Source organism: Sinohyriopsis cumingii, chromosome 3, assembly GCF_028554795.1.
Source record: "Sinohyriopsis cumingii isolate HCF-2022 chromosome 3, ASM2855479v2, whole genome shotgun sequence".
Classification (NCBI taxonomy): domain Eukaryota; kingdom Metazoa; phylum Mollusca; class Bivalvia; order Unionida; family Unionidae; genus Sinohyriopsis; species Sinohyriopsis cumingii.
This window is the reverse complement of record NC_142963.1, coordinates 134,445,232-134,471,766: the sequence shown is the minus strand read 5'-3', so window position 1 is coordinate 134,471,766 and position 26,535 is coordinate 134,445,232. Positions and strand designations below refer to the sequence as shown.

General features: G+C 34.9%; 2 protein-coding genes across 4 annotated transcripts in view; one reads left to right on the top strand and one right to left on the bottom strand.

The window, feature by feature from the left end:
• The window catches only part of LOC149803906 (conserved oligomeric Golgi complex subunit 5-like), a 77,620-nt gene extending 74,268 nt beyond the window's left edge, over positions 1-3,352 (bottom strand). For both annotated transcript variants that reach the window (XM_089953716.1, XM_089953718.1), the window contains exon 1: positions 3,260-3,352. In XM_089953716.1, coding sequence (XP_089809842.1) covers positions 3,260-3,296 — 37 coding nt within the window. In that variant the 5' untranslated portion in view covers positions 3,297-3,352. The remainder of the gene's footprint in view (positions 1-3,259) is intronic.
• A 98-nt stretch (positions 3,353-3,450) lies between these two features.
• LOC149803905 (tRNA-dihydrouridine(20a/20b) synthase [NAD(P)+]-like) overlaps positions 3,451-26,535 on the top strand; it is a 33,033-nt gene continuing 9,948 nt past the window's right edge. The window contains exons 1-7 of one of the 2 annotated variants that reach the window (XM_089953719.1): positions 3,452-3,601; positions 5,747-5,967; positions 7,538-7,659; positions 10,258-10,333; positions 12,772-12,813; positions 17,207-17,347; positions 22,838-23,046. In XM_089953719.1, the coding sequence (XP_089809845.1) occupies positions 5,855-5,967; positions 7,538-7,659; positions 10,258-10,333; positions 12,772-12,813; positions 17,207-17,347; positions 22,838-23,046 (703 nt within the window). In that variant the 5' untranslated portion in view covers positions 3,452-3,601; positions 5,747-5,854. Of the gene's footprint in view, positions 3,602-5,746; positions 5,968-7,537; positions 7,660-10,257; positions 10,334-12,771; positions 12,814-17,206; positions 17,348-22,837; positions 23,047-26,535 lie in introns of both variants that reach the window. The other variant, XM_089953720.1, reaches the window with a different exon arrangement.

Genomic DNA, 26,535 nt, shown 5'->3' with positions numbered 1-26,535 from the left:
AATTGCGATTTTTTTTTTTTATTGGCGACAAAAATATCCCATCTGGCGATTTTTTTTGCGACAGACTTTTTGGTTATTTAATTTGTACATACAATCATGGATTTTGACTGGATAAATTAAAAGGGAGAATGAAAGGAAGCCACAAACTTGACTAAGCAATGCATTGGAATCAATCTGTTACACAAACGATCCTTTGTTTGTATTGACAACCCCATCTTTACAGTGCATTGTTACATCATAATCTGCTTATGCTGACATCTGGGCTGTGATACTGTCAATCATGCTACCGAACTATACCTACAACTGACCGACTTCTGAAGACACGAATAGAACAGATACAATTAATTGAATGGCTAATCCTTCTGTTGTTGTTTTTTTTTTTACATATACCAATGCAATAGTTTTGCTGAACCTTCATAGAAAACTGATAACCTTTGAAGTACCGACTATTGCGTATAAATATGAAGCAAATGGAAAAAATCTCAATCACAATTATATCTGTTGCCAGTGCAGCATTTTACTCATTGATCTTTTCCTTTTGCCATCAATCCGTGTTATGGCTGCAGAGACTTAAACTCTGCAACAAGAAATAGCAAGAAAAAGAATAGTTTTGCATAATTAATAATAATTATTTATTTCTCAAAATACAGGAGTGAAAGAATCCCTGAATTGGGTGTGAATTTATGCTTATATATACGGTCCAATATTGCCAGGTGTTGACTCATGTAAGTTTCATTCGTGGGAATGGAGATCCTATTTTTCTTGTCGAGAAAATTTATACAGTATTCAGTGATCATTCTTGGGATTTAGGAAGCAATACGCTACAAGCTTTGTGAAGCTAGCCATAAGGGGGGGGGGCTGCCGAGAGACTACTGGTGTCACCTGTCAGCACTGTAGACTGTGAACGTGGATTCAGTAAGATGAACCTCATAAAAATTGACATCAGAAATAAACTCTGCATCTCATCTCTCGAGAATTTAATGAGAATCAGCATGTACAGATGTGAAAAATTAGACTTTGAAACTGCATTCAACAAGTTGGCAGCCCTAAGATCGCGACGGATCTTCATATAACACTTTGTAACATTTTGTTAATGCTTATTGTACTTAGAGTATTAACTAACCCATCTTTTGTAATTTTCATTGCCTGTTACATTAATAGACTAAATTAACACTTCAAAAAATGTACACTACTTGTTCTGGCGACACTTTTTGAAAATTGGCGACAAAATATTGAGGTTGGCGATTTTTTTGGTGACAGCTTTTTAAAAGCCAGGACCATCCCTGTATAGCCTTTCATGTGCTGAAAAATGGCATTAAACCTAAAACAGCAACAACAACCTAGAAAAACAGTTAGGACTAATCACAGAGGCTTTCATACAAAACATGTTACATGTTAATTTCTCCAATTTAAACTTTCATGAACATTTTTTTTTACCTCCATATAAGGCATGTTAACACAATAAAAGTCACCCTCTTGAAAATCTAATATGTCATGTAAGGCCTAAAAAGTTTATCCCTCTTTCCAATTTCCTGACCAACTCTGTTTTTGATGCAAATCATACAAATTTTTACTATCATAAAAATTGTCTGGATTTTCTGAATGTTGTGATCAGTCATTACTGGGTTGCAGTACTAGACATCAAATCATTAAAACACATCATTTTTACAAAAACAACATAAACCAGAAAGCATGATTCAGTTATGGCTACTTTGCACATTTTTCGCTAATAGTTACTGGCTTCAGATCTACAGCAAGCTATATCTGACAAATGCAAATTATTTATGTAATTATAATTACAATGTCTCTCTAACCATGCAGATATCCTTCACCTCCAGTAAATGTAGGGGGTTAAAGGATATGGATCTGTGCCATAATGGGAGGGATTGGTGGTTAGCTCTAAGAAGAATGGCTCTAAAAATATCACACAGAGCCACTCTACCCTCTATTTCACCACAAATCCTTTCCATTATGGCCCTTACAGATCACTGCCATCTCACCTCTGTCTGCGTGGGTTCAAGTCTAGGATTCGGCCAATGTGGGTATGTGAGAAAGCTTGCCAGTAGCTTCTCAAGGGTCGGTGGTTCATCCCAGGGTTTTCCCGGGTTCTTCCTCCACCATTAATACTGGCCGCCATGCATAGCCTATTGTGTGCTGAAAAATGGCGTTAAACCCTACAACAACTACAACAACAACCATTATGGCCAAAATTCCTTTTGGAAAAATGTGCAGGGGTGAGGTTATTTCCAAAGGACTAACAATTTTTTTATTAACCTCGAAGATTGAAATACACACATATTATATTTTTTGTCAAAATGGACTCCATGACTGTTAAATTACCTTTGCTTCTATGGACGCAAATTCTTCATCCTATATTAGAATTTGTTAACAGCTGTTTTGGCTAGGTATATATGCCAATGGTCAATGGGGAATTCAGTCAATTGCTGACCCTTGGCTTGTGAAGATGCATTATCCCTAGATATCAAAAGTTATAAGATTCTCCAGCACACTCAACTGATATATAGATTTATCATACTGGACAGAGTTCTCAATAGATGTGTACCCTCAAGTTTTAATGTTTGGAATTTAAATTTGAGCCGTTTCTGGTGCATGTAAATTCCAGCATGAATATTTTTATGATTCATATTGATTTAGGTTGGGGCATTAGTCTTAAGTCTCCAGCATATTTCCTACTGAGCATGCAGTGATAAATTTACCATGTGCACCAATTATCAACATTCGCCTGACTACTGTTTATAACTTATCGGACTATGTAAAGTCAATATAAACTGTACAGAGGTAAGAGGTCACTTCGGTGTAAATAACTGAATCAAAATTTGACTGTTTTGAAATTATCTTTGATGTTTATGATCGCCTGATGAAAAAGGAATCAGTTATGACTTAAATGGGTTAATTATTTCTATCAAACATCAGCATCTACTTCATTACCCACTAAATTATAATCAATTTACAAAATGGTGCAAAATATGCAGCTTGCAAAGCCGGTTGTCCGAGGAGGACGCTCTAACCACTAGGCCACTGGAGAGGTCTATATCAGACTCCTGTGGATTTACTTAGTCCTGAGTAAGTATACTTCTTTTATTTTTATATGGATTCTTCCAAAACTAATGAGAAAGCTAAATAATATATATATTTTTTATGCACAAATATATCACAACATTTAAAAAAATTAAAATGCTGATAATAAAATAAAAAGATGCCAAATACATCTTAAATTCGCAAAATAAACAGACTTTACCATCTTTCTCAAGTTGATAGAGTAAATTGGCATCCATATTGGCTGTGTCACCCGGCACGCTTCGGCTTTTATCCCTACATAACTGTCAGAGCAGACTACGGTACCACGTTGATCTTCTTAGTGGTTTAAAACCTTGCTTTTATTAATTATCGACAATAACCGTCTATACTAACATGATTCTGATCAAGCACCAGAGCATGCAGGCGCACAAATGCAAGTTCGCACAATAATAAATAATTGTGGGACTAATAAGTTCTTGTGTGTAAATTAGTGTAGTGGTCAAGTCCAATATTGATTACTTGACAGAAATGATTCCTTGCTTGTGCTTGAAACGGCATGCCAGTATGTTTTCGTTTTTTTTCCTTCTTTTGTTTTTATGGCTTCATCGAATCTTTGAAATAGTTTAACTTTAAGAGTATATTATGTACATTGGTAAGCAACAGGGGATGAATTTTTCATAATTTTAGAAATCAAAAAATGGAATGTTTTCTGTGAATTCAATTGTGCTGAATATAAAAAAAAATATTTCATTTTCACGATATATTTTTAGATAAGTTCTCAGGAAGCATTCAAACACATGCATGCACCGTCCACAATTTTTAATATTGGTCTTAGCTACTTTTGGCAAAATCTTTACTTCATGTTATTTCAAGCTGACATCTGCATATTTCTTACTTGTGGGTATAATAAATTGTGGGTGAACATTCAGCTATAAGAATAAATAGACTTTTCCTGTGTTCCAGGTACTTCGGAAGCCTTTCTATGCATTTTATCAACCCCACCCCACCCCGTTTGTATGAAAAACTCTATTTTTGGGTCATACACATGTTAAAATTATGCTGCTCTTAAAATTTAATATTTGTTTTTTCTCCATAATTTGTGTGTGCAGAATTCAAAATTGAACTCAACTTTATGATATTATTTCAAATAAATTCACAGCATGCATTCATACACATGTACCATCCACCATTTTAATATTGGTCTTTGGTCACGTTTTACAAAATCTTGACCTCATGGTTATTTCATGCTGAAGCTTGCATATTTATTACATCTGTTGGCCTAAGTGGCTAGAGCATCCACCTTGGTCGCAGGTTCAAACCACAGCCAGGTCATACCAGAGACTGATCAAAATGGTATTAACAGCTGCCTCACTTGGCGCTCAGCATTAAGAGGTTAGTGTTAGGACTGGTTGGCCTGGTGTCAGGATAATGTGACAATATGCTACATGTCCATGGCATGATGCTTCAGTGCTAAACATTACTATAAAGTGCCACACTGCAGACATTGTAGCAATATGACTGATTTTTTTAAAAAGTTACATTAAAAAACCAAAATCACACACAGATGCACACACGCAAATTTCTGGAAAACACATTGCCTTAGAAGCAATCACAGGGTAACTAGTCCATGTTAATCTTGCTGCTATAATATATGGTGTTTTAAGCAACCCGTGTCAGTTGTGCTTAAAGTTGGTGGTACGTACTGAAATCCTTTGCTAATTCCCCCATTGTCCATTGGATAATGGATAGTAAGTAAGCATTCTTTATGGGTAATGGGTGGATTATTTCTTTTAAAACAGCATATGGCCAGTTTTCTTTTTGAAAAGTAAATGCATTTTCACAGTACTCAATTATTTCCTTAAGCAACTGGTCCAACTGAGATTTTGGACTAGTCCCAGAGGTCAGGCAATCCAGTTTTTTTTACAGGCTTGCTGTGTCTCCCAATCAGTGTTCAGAATTTGGCAAAAAAGTCTTGCAGACGAAAAGAGCCTCAAGCAAAGGTAAATTACAGCCCCACCAAGGGAGCTCCTATCATAAAAGTGACAAAAAACGTTACATCATACAAAATAGATGGAATATATAACAGAATGTTTGGAATGCAGTTTTCAGTGCATTGTTGTGAAACCTAGCACCAGTACACATCATGGTCAACACAAGATGTGAATGTTGACCAGTCAATGTTTTCAGAAAAGTTATGCAGTGTTTTTTAAAAAAAACTATAAATGAGGGTCTAATTTAGAATGAAACAGTTTTGGGGAAATATACACCCATGCAATTGCAAAATTAGGAAGGGTTCTAAATACATGTATATAAGAAATTTTATGAAGAGATAAGGACAGGGCTTGAAAATATTATTTGCTGTTTTCATCCATTCATTTGATTTTCATGGTGCCCTTTGTTTTATGAATTGGCTTGATTCCTGCAGTCACACTTCCTAGAATGGACCCAGATAGACAGATCTCCATGATAAGGGTGTGAATTCTACAGTCACACAAGTGAAACCACTTTAATCTTAGACTCAATTTATATGAATGTCCCAAATATAAATAACAACTATTGAAAATACATTCCTTCCTATGATTCTTAGAACAATTTTGTTAATCCTGGCTCCTTCTTAATTGGGGTCAAAGAGGTGGAAAGAAAGGTGATTGAAGTAATAGGGTTACACTATGTCTTTGGATAATTTCAATTTGAACTGTTTTTTCAGGTCCGTTTTGGTGAGATAACTACTAAGCGAATTATGTCAACATTAATTCCAACTTGAAACAGCAGTTTGTGTTGGTTGATTCAGCAGCATGATCCATCCTTAGTCAGTATGATGGAAAATGACCAAGGAGATGATAGGAACTATATTTATAAGAAACCACTGGATTTGTTTGAGGAGAAGAAATTTGTCAAAATGTGTGCACCCATGGTCCGCTACTCGAAGTAAGATATGAGAACAGTTTCTATTCCAGAGTGTCACTATTTAGTAATAAATGCTGTCAAGCAAGCCAATTAAGAAATAAAATTACAGACTTAATTTTTAGCTCAGGTGGTCATAGAGCAAAATAGCTTATGGGATGGTCTGTTGTCTTTCATCTGATGTCTGTCCATTCATTTCCATAAGTTTGTTATTTCTACTCATCCTAAACTACTTGGATGATTGTCATGAAACTTTGCACAAATATTCATTCCAAGGTCTAATTGGTCCTTAATGACAATGTGCTGCTTAGACATCCAATATGGGTACCACAGCAGCCATGTTGAAAATCTTCCTGTCATTGGTACTCCTAAATGTATGGTCATATCAGCATGGGTTTTTTGCTGAAAGTAGTATTTTGCTGAGATATTGATCAGTTTCATACCCATTCCCTATATCAAGGGTAGATCACTCTGCCCAACTGCCACTTAGATGGGCAGATAACTTTTAGCTCTTCTATTTTTTAGCATAGCTAAAAGTGTTGTCTGGGAGGGTTGGATTTGTGAGATAGTAGTTCTTTTAAGGTAATATGAATGGGTAATTATTCATGAAGAAACATATTCACGAAGAAACTAATTTCTGCAGCATGACAATATTGAAGTACATTGGATTTCAGTTAAATTGGGGCTTTATGATGTTCAGACCTTCAGTGAACTTGATTCCATTGCTCCACATTATTTATAGGAGTTTTGCCCAGGATTATCTGATATCCTGGCTTTAGTTTCTGTAACTTAACTTCACTGTTATTTATTGCATTTGAACCAAATGTGGTATGGAACTTGATATTGATGCAACTGTCAATAAACATGATTTCCAGCACGTCATTTACAAGAGTTATTCCCCCTGATTGCCTTGCTCAAGACTGATTTCCACAGCATAAATTTACCAAGGTTGTTGCTTTCAGCCAGATTGGAAATGGGGATTTATTTGGATGATTGATTGAACAAGTTCTATTGTCAGCATTCCATGGCACTTCAGGAGTAATCCCTTAGATTCATGGCCTCCTGACTTGGTTTCTGCAGCTCTGCTTTGCCCAGGGTTGTTTGATTTCAACCCAAGGACTATAATGAATAATAGTAATTTTCAACCACCACTTGAACTTGAATTTTCTTCACATGATGTTCATTACATATATGTAGATGCATTATTTCATTTCTGACATATGTTTTGTGTTCTCTTTCTGGTTGCCATGGAAACAGCATGTTGAAAATAATGAAAAGAGTAACTTTAAAATTCTCCAACTTTTGCACATGTTTTTCATATCAGTGCAAAATGAGGTTCAACAGTGATAGTAACTCAGTTGGTAAAATGACTGCCAGGCACAATGGAGAATATGGTTTGATACCCATATTGGCAGCAATTTTAAAACTTTGTAAATTTTAAAAATTTGCATCTGTTTAATTTCATGGATACTTAAAGACAGCTTTAATTTTTCAATGAAAATGATCTAGAAGAGTTGGTACCCTGAATGACCATTTCACAACATGGTCCTGCTGATAATTTCTGTGACTGATATTTTTTTTGGTGTATTTTTAGGATGCCCTTCAGGATGTTGGTGAGAAAGTATGACTGTGACTTGGCATTCACTCCAATGATAATTGCCAATTCCTTCATACAGTCTTTGAAAGCAAGGGATAGTGAATTTACAACTTGTCGAGGTATATCATCATTTATCAGTCTTCATCTGCTTCATATCAACCAATTATATTTGTTGAACACTTGGATTTATTCATTTTAATAATTATCCCCGGGTTTTTTCTTCTTCTCATTTATTTATTTAATTATTTATTTATTTATTTGATTTATAGCAGACACTTGTCAATGGCTGCTGGCTGCAGCATTGACATTGTCAACAGTTTTTGGGGTTTTCTTAAAAATTTTGGTTACAGTTTTTTTTCTTCATTTGAGTGTGGGCCCAACATGGAATACCTGGCTGTCATATTTCACTCTTTCTTTTTTTCAGAATGTATTAAGCTCCCAATTACACAGAGTTTTTGACTATTGCGGTAAAACCTGTCTTGAAAGACAGTGAGAGATGACCTGTCCTGAGGCAAAAGCTTCTCAGTGCAAAGATTTTTTGATTACAAAGTGTCATGACCTGTTATGAGAGACCATCTATCTTTACAGACCATTATTTTTTTAGCAGAAGAGATTGTCTTTCAAGACAGGTTCTACTGTGTTAGTAAAAATTTATATGTGAAGCAAAATGCAAACTTTGTAACACTTGCCTATTAAGAACAGTTAAGAGATGGGAGAATTATGTGAATGATTGTTGAAATATTTTTTAAATACAGATGCATTTTAGCATTTACAACAAAGCACTATTGCATAATGCAGTGCAGATTGACTTTAGCGACAAAATTTATTGTCCTCTGCCCATGAAAGTCATCTTTTATATTGTCCATATGGTGTCCATCATCAGCAAAAGCTATTTTCAGCTTTTCATTAACTATCAGACCAATTTCATCCTAACTTGGCATAGAACAGTAGAACACCCTGGCACTTATATTAATGATGCTGATCCACCATCAAATATGTCTGTCATTGCTAAAAGTAGAAAAGCCTCTAAACTGCTTCTTCTCTAAAAAAAATGGGACAAAATTTGACCAAATTGGACAGAAAGCATATTGGCATGAAAACCTTTCAATTTATATTAAAATTGTTGATCTGCCTCAAATTACTTAACCTTTAAAAGATTCCAAAATCACTGAATAAAATTTGACCAGACCTGGCAGAGAGCATCCTGGCTTGAGGACATTTAGAGTTTGCACAAATGATACAGATCTGCAATAAATATAGTAACCTTTAGTATAACTAGAAAAACCTTTATACAACTTTTCACCTGAACCAAAAGAATTTGAGTGTGTGTGTCTGTGTGTGATTAGGATTTTTAACGTAGCTTTAACAGTTTTTCAGTCATCGCTACGATGTCTGCAGTGTGGCAGTTTATAGTATGTCTAGCACTGGGGCATCATGCCACAGACACGTAGCATGATGTCCCACCCAGCCACATTATCCTGATACCAGGCCAACCAGGCCTAACACTAAGCGAGGCAGCTGTTAGTACCATTTTTTGTAAGTCTTTGGTATGACTCGGCCAGGGTTCAAACCCACGACCTCCTGCATCCGAGGCAGATGCTCTAACCACTAGGCCACCGGAGCGGTCTGAAAGAATTTGACAAAACTGGAGAGAAATCATCCCAAGATTTTTCATGTTTATACACATGGCTGTCATCTGCCATCAGATATGGCTGCTGTTACTGTAACTAGAGGGGCCCCGAGTGGCCGAGTGGTCTAAAGCGCTGTCCGTTACGGATCACTGCCATCTCACCTCTGTCTGCGTGGGTTCGAGTCTCGGATTCAGCCAATGTCGGTATGTGAGAAAGCTTGCCAGTAGCTTCTCGTGGGTCAGTGGTTCTTTCCGGGGTTTTCCCGGGTTCTTCCTCCACCATTAATACTGGCTGCCATGTATAGCCTATCGTGTGCTGAAAAATGGCGTTAAACCCTACAACAACAACAACTACTATAACTAGAAAACCCTAAGCAGCTGTAAAATTACCACTTAACAGAATTTGACTAAATTTACGACTGATACAATGCATTCTGGCAATTGTGGCCTTTCAGCATTTGCTATCAGATGTGGAAGAAGATACAAAATCTAGAGAAACCTTGAAATAGTTGTTTTCACAACGTGAAGTCAACAGCACTGGAGATATTTCAACAGAAAGTTTTAAGTGCTGACCCACATTATTTTGGTCAACTATTCTTGCAGTTGGTTATTTGGCAGATATCAGCTGGGTAAGCAATCTCATATCCACTTGTGCCTCTTTTTCCCTTTTTTTAATAAAAGTTGTCAATTTCTTTAGTTACTTTTGAAGGATCAGTGTTCTCTACAGAGCTTAAAACCAGAAGTCACTATGTAGATGTTTTTAAAACAAAAGGTTTCATAAATGCAGAAGTTTTGCACCAAATAATTGTGGATGAGCAGCTGTTCTCTGTAGTGCCCTAAGTTTAATGAAAAGCTAAAATGACATTTAGACTATAATGTTATGAATGTTTTGTAAAGAAATTTTACAGTTGGATAGAGTATTCTCAGACTGTATTTTTATTGGAAAGTAACTATTATATTTGAGTATGAGGAAATAGCACAAATTCTTCAGTTTTTGCAAATAATTGTAAAGGTATTAATATTTGTAAGAGGGCTAGTGAAAAAATGACAAGAGAATAATGTACCTTTTTATGCATCTTTTTTTCAGAGGACAGGCCCTTGATTGTACAGTTTGCAGCTAATAATTCCAAGGACTTTGCTGATGCAGCAGAAATAGTGACACCGTAAGCAGGGAAGCAGACTTATAAACTGCATTGTTATATACCCATCTTGTGACTTCCTAGACTGATACAAATTATGTGACATAATTCAATATTTTCTTCATATCACATGTTGCCAGTAGCTTCTCGTGGGTTGGTGGTTCTTCCCTCTGTTTTCTCTGGTTCTTCCTCCATCATTTCTACTGGCTGCCATGTATAGCCTTTCTTGTGCTGAAAAATGGTGTTAAACCCTACAACAACAACATATCACATGTTGTAATAGGTCTGTTATGATGTTACCATGAAAACTGCATCTAATCAAGAAAATGGGACAGCAGATAAAATCCATGGTGTTTAGAGGCATTCACAGTCACCATGTTGACACATGTACATACATGATACTATGCTTTTATGCTTGATTCAGTAATTTTGTAGAAATATCGGACTGCTCTGGTGCCCTAAGTGGTTAGAGTGATTGCCTCAAATGGGGTATGGAACCATGGCTGAGTCATACTAAAGACTTATAAAAATGTTAGTAGCTGCCTTGCCTGGCACTCGGCATTAAGAGGTTTGTGTTAGAACTGTTTGGCTTGGTGTCAGGATAATCTGACTGGGTGGAACATGATTGCATTAAAATTGTCAAAAATTGTGATTTCAAAATGAAAGCTGTGCATGTTGAACAAATTTGTACTGCCCTGTTGTTTGTTACGATAGACCCATTATCCCTCTTGTTAAACCACTTTAGTACCTTGCTTGCCACCACTGTGAAAGTCCATAGCGATCAATTATTTTAGTCTGGAAGATTTTCTTTATGACATTTAAGGTGTAAAACATTCAGCAGCTGTTTGGTTAAACTACATTAGTATAAAATTTTGGAATAACAATGAATATTTAGTTTAATTTCATTAAATTCACCTACATTACAGATGCTTTACATTATGGCATCATTGCATGTACATTTAAGATTTTAATATTTGCTGAATGAAGTACATCTTGGTTTTGAATGATAAGCACCACTACACTAAACTTCAGTAAGGTTTCAAATATACAATAAAGAAATCTCAAAGATAATTTTTTTTAAATGATTGCAGAAATAACACAGTGGAAGTTTACTTTGTTGTAAGTGACCTTAAATAAATACATGCTTACTCATCTATGGTAATCACACTAATATTATGTAGTAAATGGGGATAACAGGATTAAAGGGGTGCCCCTTCTGATAAAATTCCCTCTTTACCCAACCCATTTTCATGTTTTAAACAGTTAAATGGCCTGTGTCTGTTGTAAAACAAAGATAAATCCCCCCCAAATATTATAAACTGCTATGATTGTTTTTATACCATTTATTTTGTAGGTGCATATTTTCTAATTCTAAACATAACTAAGATAAAGGTGAATAAAGACCAAATTCAAAGGCTGCTTATAGTTTACTGGGAGACTTGTATTATAGTGTACAGTACTTACACAGGGCATATTGTGCTTTGTTGTTACTTTTATGCATGTTTTCCCTAAAACAAAATATCTGATGCAGATTTTTTACTAAATCTCATTCTTCCAGATAAAATTTTAGCTATATGGTCATTGCTGTTTTATTTACTTTGTTTAATATGCTCAAGATTGACCTTTTTTTATACATAATCGATCCCACAATGTGATGTAATCTGCATGAAAAGACATGTTTACTATATATATATATATATATATATATATATATATATATATATATATATATATATATATATATAAATAAATAACCAGCATATATTCATAAAACTCATTAAAAAATGACCTTAACATAGGTTAGAAGTCTGAATATGCATCAACTAGATCAACACTGTGCCATTTTAGTTATGTGTTTTCATTCCACTTTTGATTTAGGCATGCTAGATGTTCTCCTTTTAGCTCATTTTTTGAACTAGTGATGTATATGTACCTTTTGATATTCTCAATTTTTCACTTTCAGATATTTGAAAATCTTATTATTGGTTAAAAAAAATATCAGATGGTTCCAACACTAAGTAGTTAAAAGAAATGTTCTTATCTTGAATTCCTGGAAATTCTGTTTGCTCTGGGGGCCCCGAGTGGTCTAAAGCGCTTACCGTTACGGATCACTGCCATCTCACCTCTGTCTGCGTGAGTTCAAGTCTCAGCCTCGGCTAACGTTGGTACGTGAGAAAGCCTTCCAGTAGCTTCTCATGGGTCAGTAGTTCTTCCCAGGGTTCTTCCTCCACCAATTATACTGGCCGCCATGTAAAGCCTTTCTTGTGCTGAAAAATGGCATTTAACCCTATAACAACAATAACAACTATTTGCTCTGTAGAGTGCAAGTCCCTTTTATGCTACCATGGAAACAAAGTAGCATGAGTAATAAATAAATTTTGTGTGCTGGACCATTGATACATTAAGTGGGAGTGTTAAGTTGTGGTGGGATACATCTTAATGACTCTTGTTTATATTGACAGGTACTCAGATGGTGTAGATCTAAACTGTGGATGTCCGCAAGGGTAATTAAATATATGTTAAATTCAAGGGTAATTAAATATGTTAAATTCAAGGGTAATTAAATATTTGTTAAATTCAAGGGTAATTAAATATGTTAAATTCAAGGGTAATTAAATATGTTAAATTCAAGGGTAATTGAATATATGTTAAATTCAAGGGTAATTAAATATGTTAAATTCAAGGGTAATTAAATATATGTTAAATTCAAGGGTAATTAAATATATGTTAAATTCAAGAATAATTAAATATGTTAAATTCAAGGGTAATTAAATGTTAAATTCAAGGGTAATTAAATATATGTTAAATTCAAGGGTAATTAAATATATGTTAAATTCAAGGATAATTAAATATGTTAAATTCAAGGATAATTAAATATGTTAAATTCAAGGGTAATTAAATGTATGTTAAATTCAAAGATAATTAAATATGTTAAATTCAAGGGTAATTAAATATGTTAAATTCAAGGATAATTAAATATGTTAAATTCAGGGATAATTAAATATATGTTAAATTCAAGAAGTTAATAGAAATGATTAATAATTGTATACACTTGACTAATGACACAATGATATTGACATTTGAACATGATACATTTGACCATATTTCAAAATAATATTTCATCTATTACTGTCATGTATCAGCTTGGTATTTATGAACATATAGCACTATTATATATAACAGCATTGTATTTACAAATATCTAACCCTATCATGTAACAACCTGGTATTATGAGCATAAGTTTTATTTTATTTCATCCAGTGATCCAAATCTGAGGTATACATTTCATGAACTAGTATTGAAATAATTTTCCATTGTTTGTAAAATCTCTACAGTAAGACCCTTTGACAGAATATTTGTATTTTCTTGAAATGGGATCTTGGATGGTACCAGCTGGAATGTAGTAACTGCTAGTAGTTGTTGGGTTTACTAGCACATAAACACATGGCTGGCTATATGGTGCAGTTTGAAGTAAAGCTCTAAAATATGAATATAAAGAATTGCATAAACAACATAAGGGAAGATAAGCATGATGTATGAATGATAAAAGTTCACATTTAAAGAAGTGATAACTATAAATGGTAGATAAAATCAAAGGTAGAACATGTAAATTCCATAAGCCTAATTTTATAGAAGCCTAATTCCCTGATCAAAGCCAAGATTGTCTCTGCTGGCACATCATAAAGTTTTGTTTCTCCTTCAGGTTAATTCCCAATCACGTTAACATTAAAGATATTAGCTTATTACCTTCCAAATCTAGCCCTCCAAAAAGATGAAAAACATCTTTTCTAGCTCATATAGACAAAGGGCAATAACCCTTGCCAAGTACTTCCCCTTGATGCTGGGTTCTGAGACTAGTTTTAAGGTTTCACTGTTGATCAGCCAACATTGTGCAGTGACCTCCATTCAATATACTCATGAATTTTAACCATGTATTATCAGATTTGAAGAATTTACGTATGGTAATGTATTTACCACAGGTTACTTGCATGTTTTTTCCTTGTCACCAATAACGATGCAGACTTTTGTGTTTTTGACCAGTTGCTTCAACAGAGTATTGGTGTTGCATGTTGTACTTCACATTAGTCCTGCTCTGTATGTGTTCTTGTTCACTCTAGTAATTCCAGGTGACAGATAACACATTTTTACACTTAGTTTATTAATCTTCGTTGCACTTGTTTTTGGAACAAAAAAATTGTGACTGAATGTTCCAAATGCAAGACAAGGATAGGCAGGACTCATGCCTCGCTTTCACTGAGTGCACCTCTTCACTTGCATGCAATGACTTTATTTGAAGATATGTGGTCTGCTATTCTATGCAAAACATCCAAAAAGTCCAGGATCAAACACTCGTATGTCATGAGTATTCATCCTAGAATGTCGTCAGCCATGATTACCTTAGTGGAAGAGGCCCAATTGACTTAGCAACCCAACCACCCACAGACAGATGTCCAGTGGGCGCCAGACTCCTGCACATCTGTTCAGGATTGTGTGCTCTGTTAATCACTAGTATTGATGAAAGGAATTTAGAACTTGTGCTCTACTGCTTTCTGACAACTTTAGTCATGCATTTACATGGTTTATACATGGTACGTTTTGTCACAAGATAGTAAGTTTGTCAAATACTGCATACAGAAAATTCTAATGGAATGGCATACTTAAAATGTGTTGGGTTAATTACATTCTGAATATACCTCCCCATTTGTTTGTACCCCCAAACTGATTTAAAACACGAAAAGCATATATGAGATAAAAAGATGCCCAGAACTTAGTCCTTTCACTGATTTATAATTTCAAACCTGATTATGACAGTGGGGGACCTAACACCATTATTATGTGCACATTTCATACCAAAGGGAAGTTTTCATTGTTAAAGATGATCTTGCTCGCCGGTCATTGCCAGTCCCTGGATAAGTCCACATTCAGTGAAGGGGTGGATGCATAACTACACATGTATGTACACAGAAGGTATATACTGCATCATCTTCACAACTACACATGTATGTACATATAAGGTATATACTGCATTGTCTACTTCTGATATTTACAGTGTCGAATCAAGCAAAGGAAAAGAATGATAACTAATAATTTGCCCTTCACATCGATTTAGCAAGCGGTGTAATTTCTTTGTAATGTGTGCAAAAGGCTATAACTCTCAACCATATAGTAATTTACGAAATTATCTGTCAGTTACCAAATAGGATGAACTATATCACAGTGTTGCCCAAAGAAAAACTACTAGCCTCTGTGTGGACTCAGTATGGTGCTATACTAGTATGGAAAGTCCGTTGAGCATAAAATGTGCAGACGATGACCATGTTAGGGCCACCATGGTCACAGTCAGGTTAGAAATTATAAATCAGTTAATGACTAAGTTCTGTCCATCTCATTTATGCTTTTTGTTTTTTAAATTGGTGGGGGGGGGTACAACAAATGGGGGGGTATATTCAGAAAATATTTCTTTTTGTGAAGTTGATGTACATGATGTCTACACTTTTGAAGAATAAACAAAAGATTTGAAAAGAGGATTGTTAGGATCATTCATTGAATTTAAATTTGCTTCAGTATGTAACTTTAAGGCATTCACCATTAAATTTGTTTACTTCCATGAGAAGAGACAATAAGTCCATGATTATATACAATAATTACCACTTATTTTAAGTTTGCATTAACTGGCAAAACTTGCAACACATTTTAAAACTGATCTTATAGTTCATCATCAGTGGTCCTTATGGTATATTCCTTGTGTCTGGATCAAAATAGTTCAATACCGAAGTGGATATATATGGATATATGTCAATAAATATGCATAAGACCGATTATACTACATTTATCTTCATGTTTTTCATGAATTGTCATTCTGCAACTTTCTTACAGCTTTTGTTAAATACAGGCATTAATGTGAATGCAACAGAAGGTTTTCTATTTTGGTATTTATGTAATAAAATCAGAATAATGTTTTAATATTATCATAATTGGGATAAAAAATACAATTAAAAATATATTATCATAGCATTTTTACTGTTATCATAGTTACCAAGCAGTTTGATATATATTACAACAAATTCAATGGTTTAGACCAAAATACTTTTATATATTTGAAATGCTTAAGACCATATGAGTATATTAAAATATAAATAGTGAAAACAAAACACCTTTATGTTAGGTGAAACTTGGACAATTTAAGCCAAATATTAAGAAAATATTCGTTTTCTCAGTCACAAATTGAAAATATTGAAAGCACATTTGGCAAAAATTTGAAAGCTTAACATCAACAAATATTGAAAAATATGCAAATTTGTTACCTGATTTCTACACATTTTTTACCATGGCAACTAACCATTTTATCCACTGCATGCTGCAATAAAATATACCCAGTAACCTGTACAGTGTTCATAGCAAATTTCCCACTATAAAGAGAATTTTTATTGCACAAGAAGTAAACTGGAAGTGGATGCCAAATTACTGACATGAAGGATAAATCCAGTGCAAATTAAGCATTTCAGCCTCCATAGTGTTGTGCAGTGAAGTGTTTACAAACTTTGACTCATTGTTTTTGAGTTTTATTATTTTATTTCCTTTAGATTTATTTTATATGCAGTTTACTAAATTTTAGTATCTTTACCATTTATCTTGTTTAATTTATGGTTACATTTATTTGTAAATGTTTATCATCCTAAAGTTTTGTGTCCAGTTCATTATATTTCTTTTGTAGAATTGTACTTTAATCGGCACCATATAGCCATTATTCTGCTCACGTGCTGTTAAACCCAAATCATGCTATAATGTTTTACATAGTCATAAGGAAAGTTTATATACTATTGAAATATCACTGAAAAATAAAGAGGCATCACAAAGTTGGTTCAACTCATTTGTCAGTTGTTGTTTTTTTGGTAGGTGGGCAATGACTGACGGGTATGGAGCCTGTCTCATCAAGAAACCAGAATTAATTAAGGACATGGTGCAGCAGGTGAAATCAAGGGTGTGTAGAGAAGACTTCACAGTCTCCATCAAAATTCGCTTACATGATGATCTCAGGTATGTCCATATCATTTAGTTTTCAAGATCTGTGAAATCCTCTATCATTAGTTTTCAAGATCTGTGAACTGCTCTATTATTTATTTTTCAAGATCTGTGAACTGCTCTATCATTAGTTTTCGAGATCTGTGGACTGCTCTATCATTAGTTTTCAATATCTGTGAACTGCTCTATCATTAGTTTTCAAGATCTTTGAACTGCTCTATCATTAGTTTTCAAGATCTGTTAACTGCTCTATCATTAGTTTTCAAGATCTGTTAACTGCTCTATCATTAGTTTTCAAGATCTGTGAACTACTCTATCATTAGTTTTCAAGCTCTGTGAACTGATCTATCATTTTCAAGATCTGTGAACTGCTCTATCATTAGTTTTCAATATCTGAACTGCTCTATCATTAGTTTTCAAGATCTGTGAACTGCTCTATCATTAGTTTTTGGAATCTGTGAACTGCTCTATCATTAGTTTTCAGAATCTGTGAACTGCTGTATCATTAGTTTTCAGAATCTGTGAACTGCTCTATCATTAGTTTTCAATATCTGCTCCAGTTAAAAGCACTGCATTGAGGTTGTGCTGGAATGGATCATATTTTATAATTTCATAATGTTTATAAATAATAACACAAGATGTGGAGAACAAATTTTTTGGGGTTGAGGGTGGGTGGCTGAGTGATCTAAGGCACTCACCTTTACAAATCACTGACATCTCACCTCTATTCATGTGGGTTCAAGTCTCGGGCTCGGCCAGCATGCTATGTGAGATAGCTTGCCAGTAGCTTCCCGTGAATCAGTGGTTCTTCCTCGGATTCTTTCTCCACCATTGTACTGACTGCCATGTATAGCCTATCATGTGCTGATAAATGGTGTTAAACCCATAATGACAACAAATTTTTTCATCACAAGATATTCAGTAAACTTTATCATTTAAGGGTCTATAGTTACGTGTTTGGAGAAATGTGTTAAAAACGGAATTTTTGGTGCCAAATCTAGGTAGGTGGGATGACATTACACATAATCTAAATGGTAATTTGTTACTATAATTGGGATAAAAATTATTAGCTGGTGTAAATTTTTTGCATGCCATAAATTTGGATAAATGTATACCATGGCATTTCATGGTAAATTTGGTTGTTGTCATAGGTTTGGATAAATTTATAACATGGCATTTCATATTTGTAGGTTAGTTTGTTAATATGTTTGTACATCCATTCTTTTTAAGATTGCTCAGTTGGTTATACATGAATCCATATCTTTTATATGATCTAAATCAGGGGTGGGCCAAATCCAGCCCGTGACCTGGTTTTATTTGTTAATTTACAAAATAGGTTTTTCTTTAAAAATCACTTATCTGGTCCACAAGTTGCCCATGCCTGATCTAAATCCATCAAACTATGTAAATTGATAAAACTTATAAGAAGGTCACAGTCCCCTTTTTGGAAGACATTAGCTTTATTGTCATAAAATAGGTCATTCAGATTTACATCAGAAATTGCAACTCCTATAACCATTAAACCTCCTATTTAAATCCATCTTTGGAATTACTTTTTAAAAAAACCTTGGTAAGTTTGGTATGTATTACTAAAAATAATGAAACGTTTGCATTTTCATGATCATTTCTTCCTGTATTTTGACAAACAGCTTTCACAGTTACACCTCTCAAACTGTACATGTGACACATCTTAGTATGTCACACAGTATCTAATCAAAGTATATATTCACAATTTACATGTGGACATAGATTAGGATCCTTAACTGACAAAATTTAACATGTGGAAGCATCTTAAAAACTCCTACATGCTGTACAAAAACTGTGTTACTTTAACCTAAGGTAGCAGTAACCTGTTTCATATGATAGGCCATGAGGTAATTTTTGATTGATTAGAAATTCAGATTTTGTCTCCATGTTTCTTCCTTATTATTAGCTCAGCTGATCATAGACCAAAAGAGTTTTTGCAGTGGCCATTCATCCCTTGTCTGTCAGTTGTCTGTCAATTGCAGGGTTCTTATGGTCTTTGAAGGTCTTTGACAGTTTGGGAAAAATGAGGTAGCATTTTCAAGGCCTTGCAAGTTTGGGAAAATTGAGCAGATTACCCTAAGGTCTTTAAAAGTCTTTGAAAATTGAAATAAACCCAAACATTTTCATTTCTTTTTATAATCAGAAATAAAATTGTCCAAGGTTGTTAGATTTGGATGTAGTTGAGTTTTCCTGATTTCTTTCTTTTGATTAATTATCATCTGAATTTCATCATTAAACAATATTGCAGTATTTTGCATTTGTTGTTTTCTCATAACTTGTATACAGAATGTTAGCAAAAATAGTTCTTGGAAATCTGTTTGTGGTCTTTGAAAGTTTGGGAAAAGACTTTGAATTTATCATTCAGAATTCTGTAAGAACCCTAAATTATCATTTAACATTAATTTCTTATTGCTACTCCTCATCTTCTGGGAGTATTGCCATGAAACTTGATACACATTTATTCTAAAGTGCACAGTGTCCTAAGCAAAGTGCTGATCTTACTTCTAGTATGGCCACTGTGGTAGCCATTTTGGAAATCTTTTAATGGCTACTTCTAAAGGAGGATCATATCATCTTCGGGTTTTCGATACAAGACTTTTTGTAATGTCTGGTTGGCCCTAAATAAAAATGTTGTTCATCTGGTATCAAATATGGCCACCATGGTGACGATCTTGAAATTTTTTATCATTACTCCTAAGTGGCGGTTCATATCAGCATGAGATTTTCACTAAAAGACTTCTTATGATGTCTGCTTGTACCAGAATCAAAATTGTGTCCTGACGACATCCATTATAACCTCTAGGGTGACCATCTTGAAAATGTTATCACTTGAATGAAATGAGGTTTTATTAGACAACCTCTCACCATGTCTAGATGGTTCTAAATGAACATTGTATTACCTGACATCCAATATGGCCCCCATGATCACCATTTTCCTCATATTGCTACTTTTCTTGAACAGAGGTTTGTATTGACATGCAGTTTTTGTACATGGTTTATTATGTCAATTTGGTCTAAACTGAAAATAGCACTGATATAACATCTAGCATGGCTTCCACAGCAACCAGCTTGAAAATCTCATGGCCTTTCCTTCAGAATGGACGGTCATATTGAGATGGGCTTTTCACTTAAATACTTCTTATGATACCTATTTGGTCCTAAATAAGAATGGTGCTGATCGGACATTCAGTATGACTGCCGCAAATGGCCATCTTGAAAATCATGTTTGCACTGCTTATCTTGAACAAATGGTTAAATCAACATGGAGTTTCACTTTAAACACTTACAGTGTTTAGTTGGGTTTTTTTAAAAATGGTGTCAATTTTACCTCCAACCTGACCTCCAAATCTTGTTATGGCTACTTTAAAATCTTACTATTACTATGTCTTTTAATAACACATTTGGGAAGGTGTTTTGAGATTCAGACTTAATTGATTTTGGCATCGTGTTATAGATCATTGCTTGTACTTTGTATTTCAATGAGTTTATGAACACAGGGACTTGTACATATACTGATCATTTTACCAAATTTTATGTTTAATATAATTCTAACGAACAAGTTGATAATCAGCACCCCGATGCTGATTTTAAGGTCAAAAGCCTTGACTTGGTTATTGAGCAGTACTTGCTTGTAATAACACATACAAATATGGATCGATGTTTATATCTGAAAAATACTTTCAACAATACCACTTCAATGAATTCATTTTTTTCTCCCAGAAGTATTAATTATATATTTATCCAATCTTGATGTGTGTATATCTTAGACATTGTCCGAGACAAATTCATTGATTCTGAATTGTTAATATCAGGTTCAAGAAAAACGTTTAAGATGGAGAATTTGTTGCTTTATGGCTTTTTTGTGTTAAACAAGATTATAGTTCTAGTTCATCTTCTTCTAAATAACTTGCACCTGGATAATTTGTGACCTGGTTATAATGCATGGGCAGGCATGGGTTCCATTTATTTCTAGAATTTGCTTCTATTTATTGATTGTGAAGAAAATTGCTGTAAAAATTAGTGTAAGAAACTTTGTCCTTTTATCATTAAAAGAACAGGTTATTACCTGGAAATTTGATTCAGAATTACGAAATTCATAACTTTTAATAACAGTTGTACATTTTTAAATTTTCTTTAGAATAAAGCAAGTTTCAATACTGTAAGAAATAAATACCAATTAAATAAGTCATTAAGTACAATAAATATTTGAGTTTTATCTTTATATTTGGTTTTAATGTAACCATTATAAATGTGATATATCCTCTTGTATTCAGATGTGAGAAGTGTCATTGAATTGCTAAATCCAGTGAACCTTTCTGTAAGACCCCAAATATGTACCTCTTGTGTTTTTTTCTCCAAATTTCAGAGAACATGTTGGTTGCATTGTTACAGTCAGTTAAAAGTTGACCATTATATTTTTGCATTAATTAGTTTTTTTATTAAAAAAGGTAAAGGGGGTAGAAGAAAAAAGTTAAAAGGCATGCAGATTCTGCCTGAGTAAGTTCTAGCAGTCACAGTAGTGTGTTAAGTCAGTTCATTGCAACTGACTAATCAAACTCAGAAAACACTGCAAGTGTATGTAATATAATTAAGGTATATAACATTAATCAGTGGTTTATCATACTGATATGCACAGTTGTGATAAAGGATATCAAAGGAACCAAGCAAAAGGCATTCTAGGTGAATGATAACCTTAGTTTCACATAAAGATTTCATGATGGGGAAGCAGGCTACAAAGTTTTAAATGAATTTGAATTTCCTGAATCGGTACGCTGACAGAATTCAACAATGAGCAATAATTTCACTGTTACTTGTAAAGAAACTGCAGCATCAATATTTTACTAAACGGGAATTAAAAAACAAAATCTAGGTTTGATATTGTTCTTTCTCTAAATTTTAGACATTCTTCTTTTAAATAAAGAATTTTGTTTTATTTTGAATATACAGTGATACTAGAATATGTCCAATTGACATGCACAATTGGTGAAGTAATACAGTGTTTTTGTTGCTACATTTACTTTGTATATCAGGGAGACTTATAGACATTCTGTTTACTTTGTATTGCAGGGAGACTGTAGACAATCTTTTGCTTTGTATTGCAGGGAGACTGTAGACAATCTTTTGCTTTGTATTGCAGGGAGACTGTAGACAATCTTTTGCTTTGTATTTCATAGAGACTGCGCATATATGTACAGTATACAGTTTTATTGCAGAGAGACTAGATAAATGTAATGTATAGTCAATTGCAGAGAGACTAGATATATATACCATACAATCTTTATTGCAGAGAGACTCAACATATACTATACAATCTTTATTGCGGAAAGATTGTAGATAAACGTACTGTAAAATCTGTATTGCAGTGACTTGATATATGTAAATATTCAGCGTGCATTGCAGAGAGACTAGATATATGTACTGTACAGTCAGAATTGCAGAGAGACTTGATACTTGTACAATATACAATCTGTATTGCAGAGATACTGTAAATATGTGTCAAACAGTGGAAAAAGCAGGAGTTTCTTGGATAGCTGTTCATGGGAGAACCAAAGAACAAAGGTCTCAGCCGGTTAACTGGGAGGCCATTAAACTTGTCAGAGAGAATGTCCAGGTACCTGTCATTGCCAATGGCGACCTGAAGTCAATTCAAGATGTATTCGACATGCAGAATAAAACTGGAGTAGCTGGTATGTGAATTTGTTGGAATTAGTGGCTTTTAATCTGTAAGTTGTGTTGCATCAGTAGTAACTTTCTGTGATAACTATTAAGTAGTTACAGTTTGCAATATGTAAATACTAAAGCCATCAAAGGGTACCTGTGTACTCGGGCACCCACCCATTCATAATTACCAGGGTAATAAAATTAGCTATATGATACCCCTTTAGTTGATGTTAAAAAAAAACATATTTCTAAGTTCAGATCATAGATTATGTCTGGCAGTGTCAGGAGCAAGCAAGACACATAATAACGAATCCAGTTTGAGGCTTTTGTGTTGTATGACTATTGGCTGCTCTGTATTTATCCATTGTAGATCTCGATCTGCTGATCTTATATTTTTTATATGTGTGACCATTTGGCTATGTGCTTCGAACAGCTGCCTTTTTTCTATTTATAGTAACTGTACATGACACATTTCCAAGAAAATGGGTTCCTTCTAAAGCTGTACCGATTAATCAACCATACTTGTAATGGGGCTGATTATTAGAACAATCGGTATCAGCAGAAATAATCAGTGCCGATGTAAACAAATTTCCAAAATATGAATTCAAACATAACATTCATCTTGACATGTCTTGAATTTAAATCAGTATTAAATAGTGAAAATTAAGGAATAAACATTTGATTTGGGGGGTAATTGAAAGACAATATATTCTTAAAAGTAAATACTTTTTAACACACTTGCTGTAAACTACCGCTGATTGTCTGCACACAACAAATTATCAATACCATACATGCACTCATCCAATCACAGCAGCCAACCAGCCAATGAGGTCTCATGTGGCTGTTGAACTTCCAGCATACACATTAGCAGATAGCTAGGCAGATTAGATGGATAGTGAAATTTCCAACTACTACGAAACTATTACTCCTTATTGTTAAACTGTTCATTAGCCAGTCCTGCAATGCTGCTAATGAATGAATAGCAGTCGCACACTGAAGCAGCAGAGTTCTGACGTACAAATATTATGCAGCATTGATATTGGTGTGCCAGTGCCAGCGACAGCGACGTTACCCCTGGATCCTCCAGCTGCTGAGCTGCTTCAGCACGCGACTCGCAGTATGGTGCGTGCATCCATCCATCAACATGGACAACTTAGTAGTAACTTACTTGATTTAAAACATTGTTTCAAGAGCGTGAATCAATTGGATTATTAATATTGATTAGCGATTGTACACCTATGCATAATGACAAACTCAAAACACTCAAGTTTAGTCTGGAATTACTTCAAAATAAATGCAGTTGACATGTCCAAAGCAAATTGCACACTTAGCAAAGCATGCATTTCCAGAGGTGGAAAGGATTCTAAAACTATACATCAAACCTTGTCTAACACTTTTGCTGCAAGCACATCGTCAAACATAGCCTGTTTCTGGCAGATAAAAAAGAAAAGGTTACTGCGCATTTAACCTCAGCAGCTGCAGCAACTCCTCGTATTCTGACTATTGACGCCATGCTGGACCGGAAGCAGCCATTTGCATTTGGCTACCCAAGAGCTATTAGTTGGCACAGAGCTATTGTAGAGTTCATGGCAGTAGATGTACACCCATTTTCCATTGTTGAAGACATTCGATTTTGACGTCTGACGGCCAAGGCAGAACCGCACTATAAAATTCCAAGTCAGGAGTATTTGTCCACAACTTTGATACCTGACATGCATAAGGCAATACAAAGCAAGGTGCATGATATATTTTCTGCCCAATCTGACCTTAGTTTGACCTCTGATGCGTGGTGAGACCCGTCCATCGGCGTAGCCTTGTTGAGTCTTACGGCACACTGGTTGATGGAAGTCTTTCAGTGGAAAGAGGTGATTTTGGCAGCAACACCTCTTGATGAATCACACACAGGAGAATATTTGGCGAGCAAAGTGGACAAATTATGCAAGGAATACAACATTCCCAAAACTCGTATCCATATTCTTCTGTATGTCGGAGGTGCAAACATGGTTAAAGTAATGTGTTTTGCACACACGCTGCAGCTTGTTGTCAGTGATGTCATTCTGTTGCAACAAGCTGTCAAAGATGTTTTGGGGATCTCAGGATCCATAGTCAGCAAGTTCCAGCTCCATCCTGGCACAACAGCAGCTCGAAGAGCAGGAAGAAAAATTTGGCATTGCCCATAAGAAACTCATCCAGGATGTCCAGACACACTGGAATTCTACATACAATATGTTGGTTTCGTTATATGAACAAAAACAAGTCTTCAGGGCTTACTCTACTCTTTATGACCTGCCTAGCCTAACAGCCCAACAGTGAGTCTTGATTAACAATATTGTGGACAGGTTAGGCCTATTTGCGGACATTACCAAGGAAGTAAGTGATAGCCAAAACATCAGTATCCATCATTCTTCCTATGCTGAAAATGCTCAGAACATTGTTGGCTCAAGAGCATGAAGCGAGTCATGGCATTCAGACAATGTGCCTTAATATGTTGACTCTTTGCTGACATTGCCAGCAACAAGAAGCTTGTCTTGGCCATCATCTTGGATCCACGATTCAAACATCACCTATTCAGCGAAGAATTACTTGTGACCAGATCCAAAGAATGGCATAGAGCAGAATGCATCATAGTTGCATCAGCTGACAAGCAAAAGGAACCCCTGACCAAAAAAAGACAAACTGAAACTGAAACAAACGCCACTGGACCATCAACGTCGCATTTCTGGGATTTTTTTCTGTGGTCTGTGACGAACCTATCCATATCATCAATGAAACAACTCGCATGGATGACTTCGTTGAATTGTATCTGGCCAGCCCTCTTTTGCCACGAGAAGAAGACATATACGGCTGGTGGAACACTCACAGGTTTTAGTTCCCCTACTTGGCCAGATTAGCTAGATGCTGTTTGTCTGCACCAGCTTCAAGCGTTCCAAGTGAGCAGCTGTTTAGTGGTGCAGGCCAGATTTGTTCGGATCGTCGTGGATCGTTACTTGGCAAGAAGGGAGAAATGTTACTGTTGCTTAAATACAACCTACCTCAGCTAGGCTTTCAGTATTAGCTGCAACCAGCGTACAGTGACATCTAACATTAGTCTTAAATCATGCGTTTTATTAATTTTAATCATTAATTTGCTATTGTTATTAACACTTTTTAGTCATGTATTGAAATCTTGTAATGGCGACCTGCATCATTGAACGTAAGTAGCTTAATACATTATCATTCATTTATATCTTGAATTTGCAAACCATACATTTTATCAGTGTTAGTTTTAAAAAATTTAAAGTTTTATGTTTGTGTGATCATTGTTTTCTATAAATAGCAATGTACTTCTTATCCTGTTTCTGTTTGTTTTTGTATAGAAGTTCAAGTTCACTTGTCGCATAAACAATCTTGTTATAACTCACACGGCAAAATGTTGTTGTTGTTGTTGTAGGGTTTAACGCCATTTTTCAGCACAAGATAGGCTATACATGGCGGCCAGTATTGATGGTGGAGGAAGAACCCAGAAAAACCCCGGA